The 12,162-nt window shown below is 39.4% G+C and overlaps 1 protein-coding gene and 1 pseudogene across 1 annotated transcript in view; both read right to left on the bottom strand.

Annotated features, from left to right (window-relative positions):
• Dnajc15 (DnaJ heat shock protein family (Hsp40) member C15) overlaps positions 1-5,766 on the bottom strand; it is a 51,873-nt gene extending 46,107 nt beyond the window's left edge. Inside the window, exon 1 of the mRNA XM_042685769.1 lies at positions 5,611-5,766. Coding sequence (XP_042541703.1) covers positions 5,611-5,715 — 105 coding nt within the window. The 5' untranslated portion in view covers positions 5,716-5,766. The remainder of the gene's footprint in view (positions 1-5,610) is intronic.
• A 1,593-nt stretch (positions 5,767-7,359) lies between these two features.
• Positions 7,360-8,189, bottom strand: LOC122112618 (annotated as a pseudogene).
• Positions 8,190-12,162: the final 3,973 nt, after the last annotated feature.

The following is a 12,162-nucleotide window of genomic DNA, read 5'->3' as shown; positions in this document are numbered from 1 at the left end:
ATGTGTGAGTAAAGTTTTAAACTATTTTTCCTAAGTTCAAATTAGTTTTTCCTTTTCACCCACCATCCCCCATAACACTCCTTCTTTAACACCAAATCATATCCTGTGTTGCTAAACTTCGTTGTATCTTTCTGGTTATTTTCTATTTCTATTTTGAAAGATATAACCAGAAATGCATGTAGAATTCTAGGTAAAAAGCATAGTTTTATACAACAGTAGTATGGTTCAGTTTCATTTTCAATAGCTTTCACAGGATGCTTAATGCATTGCTGATATTTCTGACTGCAATGATATATTAAGTAAATGTTACAGAATCTTAGAACTGATAGAAAGAGAAAAGTTTGTCCCAAATCCGTATTTGAGAGAAGACACTTAAGGCCTGAAAAGTGAAATGCTTTCTGTCAGCTGCAACAACAGTTCTGGGTAAACAATGATAGCTAGAAGTTAGATACCCTCAATCCAGACCAGAATCCCTGCTTTTAAGCAGCAATTTGAAGCCACTCCCACACTCTTTCAATAGTCATTAAAATCAACCCATAGTTTTTCAGTGAACACTCACAATGAAATATCCCTATCTGATTTTAGCCCATTTACAAAAACCTTAAACAGTCTAGTACAATTTAACATTAGTAGGTCATTTCTTAAACTCCCTAGAGAATTAGAGAATTAATTATCTACAAACTAATTATCTACAAACCATTGTCCCTTACTATTCAGAATCTTCCCTCTCTGGCACAAAATTTCACCTTCTTCTCTCTCCCTTACCCAAATTGTTTTTCAATATTAGTATTTTTAATATAAAGTTCAAATACTCCAATAGGTAAAGAAGTAGAATTTCTAGTCCTTTTTAACTTTTCTTTTGGATGGCATCATGTGACAAATATGCCATATATCTCTAGTACAGAACTTGTTAATAATGAGAGTAATACATTTTAACCAACAGTTCAAAGCCTTAGAAACTGTTAAGACAGTATTCTGAGAACCATCACCTTGAAATCCAAAACTGGACAATGTATCTTGAGAGCACTTTAATCATAGGAATCAACAAACATAAATACATTCATGTCCTAAAGTTCAGAAACTATGATTCAAAAAATCTATCCTAAGAAAAAGTAATCCAGAAAAGAATATAAAACATAAGAATACACATATAAAAAGCAAAAACTTATTTTAAATGTCCCACTACCATGAATCAAAGTTTCTGAAAACTCGGACCATGGCCCACTCATTGCTGCTACTGATGAAAAGAAACAAATTTAAAGGCATCAAAATTGTTAAAAAAAATTCCCTATGGCATTTTATTTTCCCAAAACAATACAAGCAATGAATGACTTTGTAGATATAAATTGCCTGAAAGTATTATAAAATGTGAAAGAAAAAAAAACTATCCTGAGACTGTCCCATTTGAATTCCAGTTGTAACAGAGGGAAATTGAGAAAGGAAAAAATACGTTTCCTCCTCAAAACAAAGGTGCTAGTTGCAATGGTGAGAGGAAAAATGGAAATTATTCACTCATTCAACAAATATTTGTCATCTGTCACATAAACCTGCAAACATTTATTTGGCACAGATCTTGTGCTAAGTTCTAAGAAAAGAGTTGTGAAGGCTAGGTGCTGGTGGCTCACACCTGTTAATCCTAGCTACTCAGGAGGCTGAGATCTGAGGATCACACTTCAAAGACAGCCCAGGTAGGAAAGTCAGTAAGACTCTTATCTCTAAAATAAACCACTAGAAAATCAGAAGTGGTGCTGTGGCTCAAGAGATAGCCTTGAGCTGAAGAGCTCAGGGACAGCACCCAGGCCCAGAGTTCAAGCCCCACGACAGACAAAAAAAAAAAAAAGAAAAAGAAAAAAGAAAAGAAAAGAATTGCAAGACAGGAACAGATGCTTATTTTTATTCTCCCTTAGAGGTTTAACATGTAAGAGGAATACATGGGAAAATTTATGTGTCAATATGATATTAGAATCAAAGATATCATATTCAAACATCCACATTTATTTATAACTAAACTTCACAGTAACAAAAGTTGTATAAATAATTACATGAACACTATGCCCAGTTATACTAATTACAGAAGTAAATAAAAGCTTTTTCCTGGGGCCTTCAAATTCTAGGTACTTACACAAATATGGGTATTAGTAATCTTGATACATTGTAAGTATGCATAACTTTTCAAGGAAATACACAAGATGAAAACAACTTTCTTCTACTAAAGAAGAACTAGAGCAGAGAAGGCTTTGAATAATGTAAACTGAATATTCAAAAAGGACTAGGAGTTTGCTTCACAAAGAATGTCAGTCAAAATAGAGAGCTATCACAAAGCCACAAAAGTGTGAGATTTCAGAAAAGTGGAGGAATTTCAAGTAAGTACAGCATAGGGTACTTAGTGGCTAGGGGATGGGAAATGGGGCTGTAAGCCATTCAAAGGTCAGTCCGTGAAGACTTCTATATTCAACCCTGAAAAAAAATTGGACATTGGTAACTTTATAAACAGGTACCATTCATGGTGCCATTTGAACTTCACAAGAATACTATTTTTTATTGTCTGTACTGCAGAAAATTAACTGGTGACAATGGGATGTTCACACTACCAAAAGCAAGAGAATTATTTTTAAAGGCTTACCCCATATCAGAGCCAATATGAATATAGAAATACATACCAGAGTGCAAATAAAGTCCCTGCTGCCCCTAGAGCTTACATTCTAGCCTCCTAGTGTAATACAATGAATGGAAAGAATTACCATTAAAATGCGGACATACTATAAGCAATCCACATGACTGTCAAAAGAAGCAACAAAACTGTTAAAATATGTTTTAGGACAGTTGATGGAAAAATAGAAATGCTCTACTACTTTTGATAATGAATAAATTTATAATAGGTTTGATAGGCTTAAACCGCTGTGTATTAGGTTTGCTTATAATGAAAGATGTATGTGGCCAATTTTCTTACATGTTATAATACCAGAAGTTACATTAAGAAAATACTGGAAACTAAATGGCTAATACTTTATATACACTGCTTTACAAGTTTATAATATTACCATTTAAATGAAAAATTTTCTACTTTTCTGTAAGACCAGATCTGCTAGAACCAAGTTTGACTAAGACCTCTGATGATTCAACAATTAATTGTATCCAACCAACTATATAGGTATTTGTCTACGTTTAAAAATCCTTGTAGTTTTCTAAACAGGTATTTTTTCTTCTGCCACTACTGGTACTAGTCATTGAACTCAAGACCACACACACTTAATCAGCTTGCTTGTTTGGCTGATATTCTAACACTTGAGCCACACCTCTAGCTCTAATTTTTTGCTGGTTGTTTTTTAGATGGAATCTCAAGGACTTTGCTTCCTGGGCTGGCTTTAAACCTTGGTCAGTCCTCCATCTCAACTTCCTAAGTAGCTAGGATTATAGGTATAAGCCACTGTGGCACCCAGCTTAAATATTAATTCTTACTCTCTAAAGGCAAACTTAATCAAGATGAAAGCTTTTGACAAATACAGCCACTAGATTATTTTATGTGTTAAATCCCATTAATATTATATTTCATTGTATTTTTAACAACTATATACATTTTTACAATTTTCAAGGTCATTTTTTTCCCCTAACACCCACTTGTCAACCTCTTCATGCTTTCAGTACTTTCACGTTCCCTAAAGTTCTTATGAACTATGTTGTCTTCTAACTCACTGGTCGCTGGTTGGAAGAATGAGTCTCAATAGATGCAGAAGGGTTCCTAGGGGTATTCTGAGACCCTATGAGGGTTACCTCAGTTGCATAACAATTTAGATAAGAAGTAGTAGTCCCCAGATGGGGGCCACTGATCTTATAAGTTTTACGTGTATAAAACAACCCAACACAATAAAGAACTGTGTCTGTCTGAATAAAGTCATTAAGTGGGTGAGCAGCCTGTTTATGATGGTCTTAGTCTTGAAAACATACATACAGGCATACATACATACTACTTTAGTGTAGATGAAAATTTCCATAAATGCAACTATCATGTAAATTGAGAGGAAAAATTCATTTTTGTCCAAGATTTTACCTTGCATTATCACTTGGGAAATACCAATTTGTTGATTACAACCATGTTAAGTATTTGAAATGTCAAATTTGAGTGTGGTGATGCATAATTGTAATCCTGTCACTAGAGAGATGAGACAGGAAAATCATGAGTTTGAAGCCAGACTAAGTCCACAAAACAAGTTCGATGCCAGCCTGGGATATACAGTGAGACTCTGACTTAATAATAACAACAATAATAATAACAAATGAATTCTAATAAAAGTGTTTCACACTATAACCCTAGCTATTCAGGAGCTGAGAGCTCAGGATCCAGGTGTGAAATCAGCCTAGGCAGACAAATTCTTGAGACATTTATCTCCAATGAACCACCAAAGAGCCAGAATTGGAAGTATGGCTCATGGAGCATGCCAGCCATGAGCGAGAAAGCCAAGCAAGAGCACAAATCCGTGAGTTCAAGCCCCAGTATATGCACATAAATATATGTATATAACTATATATCAGTTTTTATTTATAGCTGAATGAACAGTGATTCTTTGTACTGTTGCAATACGCCTGTAACATGATAACTTCAGTATGTCCTCTAATGTAGTTTTGTCTATTTACAAATTTAAGTCATCATACTATTTTCTGATCACATACTAATTTCACCTTATCTTTTGATTAGAGCATTATACTGATCTTTAAATGTTTACATTTAACCTTATTTCAGATTTTCAGGGTATCACGGGAGATTTTACAATATTTGTGATGAGAGGCCTGTTGAGTCACTAGAACATTAATTAGCCTGCATGTGGCTGCACCACTCCAGAGGTGTGCTGCTATCTTCAACCCTACACCCTCTCCTCTTGTAAGTAAAATACGGACAAATGTAAAACCACTGTTAGTTTTATCTTCAAACTACCAGGGCTCCCAACTACCTTGCAAGTCATCTTAATACCGAGATTTTTACATCACTTTATAAAGCGATTCCCCCTACCTAACCTTACCTAGCTATAGCAGACTGAACTTCTCAGCCACAACTCCTTATTTCTCAGAAGTCAGCAAGTCATGGTGGCAAGAGTTTAGGCCTGCCGTTGATGAAGGGAATAAACCTAGGTACCTTACTTAAAACTTTCTGAAGCTCCCTTTTCTCGTGTCCTGTGAGGATTATAAAAGGCCTTCATGGGATTGTGGAAAGAAACGAACCCAGCCCTCCTCTCCAGTCTCCTCCCCCTCCCCCTCCCCCCTCCCCCCCTCCTCCCTCCCCTCCCCCTCTCCCCTCCCCCCTCCCCTCCTCCCCTCCCCCGAGGACAGGACCGCCCGCCCCGGCCCGCCCCGCCCCGGCCGCCCTCGCCTCCTCCGGGACACTGACGGGCCAGACTGGAAGCTCCCTGAGGAGGCAGAGGTACGGGAGGGAGCTGTCGTCCCCGCCGTGCCGGCAGCGGCCTCCCGGGAACCCCGGCGGGCCCGGAGGACGGCAGGTGACGGAAGGCACGAGGGGGGACCCGAGGGGGCCCGGACGGGACGCTCCGCGGCGCCCGCACCGCGAGGGCCCCCGACAGCCGGCCGCCGGGAAGGGAGGGCACGGCCGGCCGCACTCACCAGGTCGTGGTCGATCTCGGCGTCGGGCCTTTTGGCGGCGGGAGGCGAGTACTCGGCGTAGCGCAGCCCCTCACCCGAGGACGCGACGCCCCCACGGGCAGCCATGGCGACGCCGCCCGGGAGACGCGCGCTGAGGCGCGGGCTACGGAGCGGCCGCAGGAACAAACCGGTGAGGGCGCGAAAGTGATGTCACGGTTGCGCCGGTGCAGGGGCTAGTCTCTCGGTGGAGGATTTTGTGCTCACCCCACTTTGGCTCACCGTGCCCCCTCCGATCGCAGGACATCCGACCACAGACTCTTGCGTCTAGGGTGCTGGGACTTAGCAGCTTTTTTGTTTTGTTTCTGATTCACAAGCCAAAGGTTGAACCTTAGGTGGTTATTGTGGGTGCGGCCTCAGCCACAGGTGCCCTAGGGTCTGGGCTTATGCCCTGACCCGAGAGACTAGGCTGCTAAGGATGCAACGTGCCTGAGGCTTCCTGACCAATTCTTGGTGGGTTTTTTTTTTTTTTCCTCCCCACCTACAACTAAACACACATTTCTATTTAATTCTCCCGCCTAGGAAGAAGCAGTTTGCTTATGCTACCCACACAGAATGGCTTTTTTTAAAGTGAAATTACAGAGAAGAAACTTTAAGTAAATAAATATCTCATTGTCCACAATTGGCTTTTTTTGTCTTTTGCTAATTCGACTCATTAATTTTTTAACATTATAAAAAAAAGTTTATTTAGCTCCTAGTTCTAGGGCTTCAGTGGCACGGCACCAATTTCTGCTGGTGAAACTTCATAGCGAATGGTGTCAGGTGGCAAGAACATACATGAGGTGGAAAGATCATATCCCAGTCAGAAAGTCAATAAACAATTTAGGAGTCAAGCTCAAGCTGTTTTAACAACTTAGTCTTGGAAAACTCACTGAAGGAGAGCTGCATGACATCTGGAGGGCTGTCCTCATGACTTAAGCACCTCTTAACAGGTCTCATCTCTTAAAGGTTCTATCATCTTCCACATCATCACACTAAGAACTAAGCTTTCCTTGGAGCGACCAATTACCTCCAAACTATAGCACCATCCTACAAGTCTCTTTACTTGGAGGAATTGAAGCAAGTCCTCACCTGGCCTCACTGGAGGGTAAACAGTACAAAATTATTCTGAAAGTAGAGTTGTAGAGCCAGCTCAGGTGCCAAGTGAGATGGTATGTAGAGTTGGTTCGTTTTGAATTTAGTATTAAACTGCTTGCCTCACTGCAACAGCTCAGAGTTTTCCTAGATGCCAAGTGAAAGTTGTTTAAACTTAGAGAACTTTAAGATTAAGAATTAATCATCTAGGTAATGGAAGCTCCTGAAGGCAGATGAAACTAAATTAATTACAGTTTTCTCCTGGATTCCCTTTTAGCTATACACACAGAAAATTTTCTCCAAAATTTTGTGAAATGAATGACTTAAGGCTCATGACTCCTTTTAGAGCCCCCCCCCCCAACCATTCACAATAAAAAATATGTTAGGCTCAAAACAGAGACTTAAATACTTATTGACCAATGTGAGATTTCATTGGATAAGAGGTTTAGTTCATCTAAAAAGACCCTGAGAGAAGAATATGCTTTTCATAGTAATTAGGTCTCATTGTTGATGGATAGAGAGATACTAGCTACAAGTTTACAAGTTTCCATCCTTTAAACCAGTGAAAGAAAGAAAATCCAGGATCTTCAGTTTAGCTTTATCATGATCAGTGAACTTCCTGGTGGCTTTCAGCAGTGGAAGCTGCAGAGACTAGATGATGGCTTTGGTCTGTGATACTCCAAAACCTAGTTTGATTCCAAAGTTGATAAGTCTCTGGATGCAAAACTGATTGTTCAGTGCTGAAGGGAAGTCCTTCCTTTCAAAAGCCTCCGACATCTGGTTTATCTTTTTTTCCCAGGTAGCTATAGGTACTACCCATGTCTCCTGCTACTCCCAACATCAGACACTCAACAGTTGCTCATCCACCCCAAAGAGCACAGCAAACTATTGCTGCCGATTCTGATCAACACACTGCCCAAAGTCCAAGAGATCCCTGTCACTGAATTTCAGCCTTTGGAAGGTGGGGAACCTATTGTGAATCTCATCCAACAACTCCTCAGCACCAATCTTTACCCCTGTCAAAGTAGGAACATGATAGTAATAAAATGGTAATTCAGGGGCACTGGCAGCCACCTACATTAGGAAATTAACCAGGACATCTTTGCTATGTGGCTTGAGAAAGAATGGTGTAATGACAGCCATGCCATCAGCTCCTATTTCTGCAGCATGTGGGGCCTGTTCTTGTGACTCCTTCAAGCTCAGTGCCCCCACATGAATTACCACCTGGTCCAATTTGTTCCTCCTTTGCGTCACCTACTACTCTGCAACCAAATGATGCTTCAGACATGCTCAGGACAGGCCTTCGCCTATTGTGCCATTCACAAAAACATTCTTTACTCCATGCTCTTTCAGAAGGTAGTACACATATTGGCCAATGACAGAAAAGTTGAGTTCTCCATTCTCATCATCGGTGTGATGGTGGCAAGGACAAGACCCTGCAATTTCTTCTTTGGGAAAGAGCATGCCATGAGCAGCAGTTAGAAAGTCTGCCCAAATGCCAGGTGGTTGTGGGTCCGCCTCGCGTATGTGGGCTGCGCTTGCCGGGGTCCATTGCTGTATCCCCAGCTCATTAATTTTTAGGTCAAACTTTTGGAGCAAAAGTTAACCAACAATTGAAGCTAGTATTTTCCAGTTCCTGTACCAACATAGTAGCTCTTTTGCCCTGAATATTTATTGCAAAATCAGCTGATTGAAAAAAATCCCTTTATTTTTGTCTGTTCCAGAATTTAAAGTTTTAAGATTGTATTTATTTATGTAGTTAATTAGTATGCTTAAGAAGTTACAGTTGAGGGGGGTGGGAAATGGGAGAGAATGAGGAAACAGATATTATGTGAAAGAAAATGTACTTATTACTTGACCCTGCTGTATGTCACCTCTAAAACAATAAATAAAATTAGAAGAAAACAAAAGAAGAAATTAGAGCTTGGAGGAATTTACAGTAGGGAAGATAATAAAAGTATGATCAGATACAGGCTCAAACCAGTATCTTTTCTACTTGGGAAGCTGAGAATGGGAGGGGCACAGTTCAAAGCCAACCCAGGCAGAAAAATTTAAGAGACTCCTCATCCAGTAACTGAAAACTGTGGTACATACCTGTCTTTCCAATCTCCCAGAAGGCCAAGATTCTAGGCCAGCTCCAGGCAAAGAGTACTACAAGATTGTCTGAGTGGAGAAGTTGGATACAATGGTGCTCACCTGTCACTCTAACTATAAAGAGAAATCTAAAATATGAAGATCACTGGCCAGGCACACCTGGGCAGGAAGTGAGACTTCATCTCAAAAATAAACAGCAAATAAAGGGCTAGAGACTGGCTCAGCAGTAGACTGTCTGCCTAGCAAGCACAATACCTTGAGTTGAAACCCCAGACAACAACAAAAGTAATAATACATACGAGCAATTTGCTCTGGCAGTGTAAAGAGACCTAGAGAGGGAGGAAGGAAGAGGACTGACTTCTAGTGTGTGAGTCATCATTTTCTTTTCTTGGTTTCCTGAAAATGCCCATTAACTTCTCCAAATATCTTCTGTGTCTATAGAATCAGTAATGTTTGTCTAACATTTGGATGCAGGGAAATTGTATTACATAAAAAGAAAAAGAACTCAGTAACAGCCACAGTGTAGAGTTCATAGTTTGGCTGATCACTTTTATCAGGGACCATCAGAGAAGATTTGATGGGGACTCAACCACTGAGATGGTCAGTAAAGAATAGGAAAGACTTTAAAAAAAATTGTAGACGAAAGAGGAAAGGGGCCAGATATGTCAACTATAAACAAAGAACTGAAAAACATTAGCCTGTAGGACTGTGTTAAAAATACTCTAAACCTTCAGAAACATCTTACTTCAGAAATTAGTATTTATTAAGTTGATCCACAGTTCTAAGGGCACTTGTGCATAAAGCAAGTGAATTGGAATGGGACCTAAGGGTCATTCATTCACCTATTTATTCACTTAATAGTTATTGGGTATTGGTTGGGTATCAGAAACAATACTAAGCACAGGGCCTTTAGCATCAAGCAAACAGATAAGTTTACAGTCTTAGGAATATAAGAAGTGTACCCTAGCAGCAAATGAGTAATTAGAGTAAGACCTAGATGAACCAGAGCTTTTTTGTTTGTTGGTTGGTTCATTTTTTAAGAACAGATGCACCAGCTCAAGAACAGGAGAAAAGCTTTTGGAGCAGAATCCAGGAGTAAGGCAGCGCCAAACAGGGGAAGATAGCAAGGGATGGGGAATCAGCAGGGTTGTGTCTTAGGTCAGACTTCAACATACCAAGAACAGATTGCTGGCTTCTTATGGACTTGACTGAACTCCTTTCCACTGTGAACTCAGATATCTACTGCTACAGAAACAGTTGGACTGAAAGAAAAAAAAAAACTCTTATCCGCAAAAACTACTCAGCTCTCAATATTTAGTTCTTTGATTGGCTCGCCTTAAAAAACAAAAGATTAAAACCAGAGTAGTGAAATCCTTTTCCCTCCCTGCAAGGATCGCTTCCTGATTTAGAGAAACTCTTTTTTGTTTTTTAAGATTTCCTGAAAGAGCAGAGACTTTCCATTTTCGCCGGCTTACTTTCATTAGTTGTATCATTCCAAACACACTTTGTATTTGTTCAACAGGTTTTATAAAAGAAAGGTGGACATTAGGTAATATATTTTGGAAGCATCTCAGTAAAAACTAATATTTTGTTTGAAAGGACTTGCAGTAAAACCACAAAAACAAAAAGGTTGACTTTTCAGTACTTTAGCTGCTTTATCAGTAAAATGGATATCAATAGCACCTCTCTCTGAAGACTAAGTTGACTTTGTAAAGCAGTACCTATTATGGGTTGGCTAGGAAGTATCCCAGTAAGAGACAAATATAAAAATATAATAAATATATAAATAAATAATTATATAATAAATATATAAATAATAAAGGCTTGATCTCTAGCTAGTGCATCCAATCATTGAGAGGTCATTGGATCATGAGTTTTGACCTAATCTGTAGACTAACTCACTGTTGGATTCATAATTTAATGGTATTTTGGGGAGGTGGTAGAAATGTTTGGAGATAAAGCCTGCTTGGAGGAAGTAGATCACTGCAACGGGACAGAGGGTATTCTTGGAGGTTATATCTTGTCTTAGACCCCTATCTGTCTCAATCTTTGCTTCCTTGCTGATCTGAGATGAGTAGCTTCCTCTGCCACAAGCTACCACAACAATGATTTGTGACTTTCCAAAGTCCCATAGCAGTGGAGCTAGTTGACCATAGATAGATGAAACCTCTAAAACTGTAAACCAAAATAAATATTTCCTTTTAAATAGTTTCTCTTGGATACTTGGTTTTTTTATTAATAAGGTTTTTTTTTTATTGTGAAAGTACCGCATACAGAAGGGTTACAATTACATGAACAAGGTAATGAGTACATTTCTTATCAAGCATTGTTGCCCCTCCTTTGTTTCTCCTTACCGTCCCTGCCCTTCCATCTGTCCATCCCCTCCCCCCTCACCAAAGTTGTAAAGTTCCTTTTTGGACATAGCATCTTGTACCTTTCATTGTTACAATGGGTCCACCTGTATCCCTATTCAAACAATTTGTTTTTTCCCTTCCCCTCCACAAATTATACCAACATCAAATACAGTGAGAACAGGGTTATACCATGGAGGATGGACATACAAAGCAACAAAAAAATCACCTTCTAAATATATTAGAAAAAATAGCAAGAAAAAACCTATTTGAGTCCTTATCTTGGGGTTCATTTTGCCTAACATCAACTTATCTGACCTTTTCTGCTTGTCTCAGACATGTACTAGTTATTGCAAATAAGAGAAACCATGGGACCTATGTTTCTTTGGGCCTGACTTCACTTAATATAATTTTTTCCAAGTCTTTCCATTTCCTAACAAATGGGGGAATGTCAGTCTTTCTGATGGAGGCATAGAATTCCAAGAGAACCCTACTGCGTTGTTGGTGGGAGTGCAAACTTGTTCAACCACTTTGGAAAGTAGTATGAAGGTTCCTCAAAAGACTTCACATAGAGCTCCCCTATGACCCAGCAATCCCACTTTTGGGCATTTACCCAAATGATCACAAACAAGACCATACTAAAGATACCAGCACAACTATGTTTATTGCAGCATTATTTATCATAGCTAAGATATGGAACCAACCCAGATGCCCCTCAGTAGATGAATGGATCAAGAAACTGTGGTATATACACACAATTGGATACTTATTAAAGTGACTAATACTGCCTGAAACCTAGGAAGTTCTTCACAAGTGTTAGAGACACTAGGCATAGAGGCTTGCTTCTAATCCCAGAACAAGAGGCTGAGGCAGGAGAATCTGAAGTTCAAAACTAGATTGTGCTGCTGCTCTCTCTAAAAATAAATATTTTATAAATATTTTTAATACTTCTAATGAAGATGCTTTGTACACATAGATGTATGCATATGTTTATGTT

The sequence above is a fragment of the Dipodomys spectabilis genome, unplaced genomic scaffold, assembly GCF_019054845.1.
Source record: "Dipodomys spectabilis isolate Male_0828 unplaced genomic scaffold, ASM1905484v1 ptg000095l, whole genome shotgun sequence".
NCBI lineage: Eukaryota > Metazoa > Chordata > Mammalia > Rodentia > Heteromyidae > Dipodomys > Dipodomys spectabilis.
Note: the sequence above shows the minus strand (reverse complement) of the source record. Positions and strands in the feature narration are given on the sequence as shown.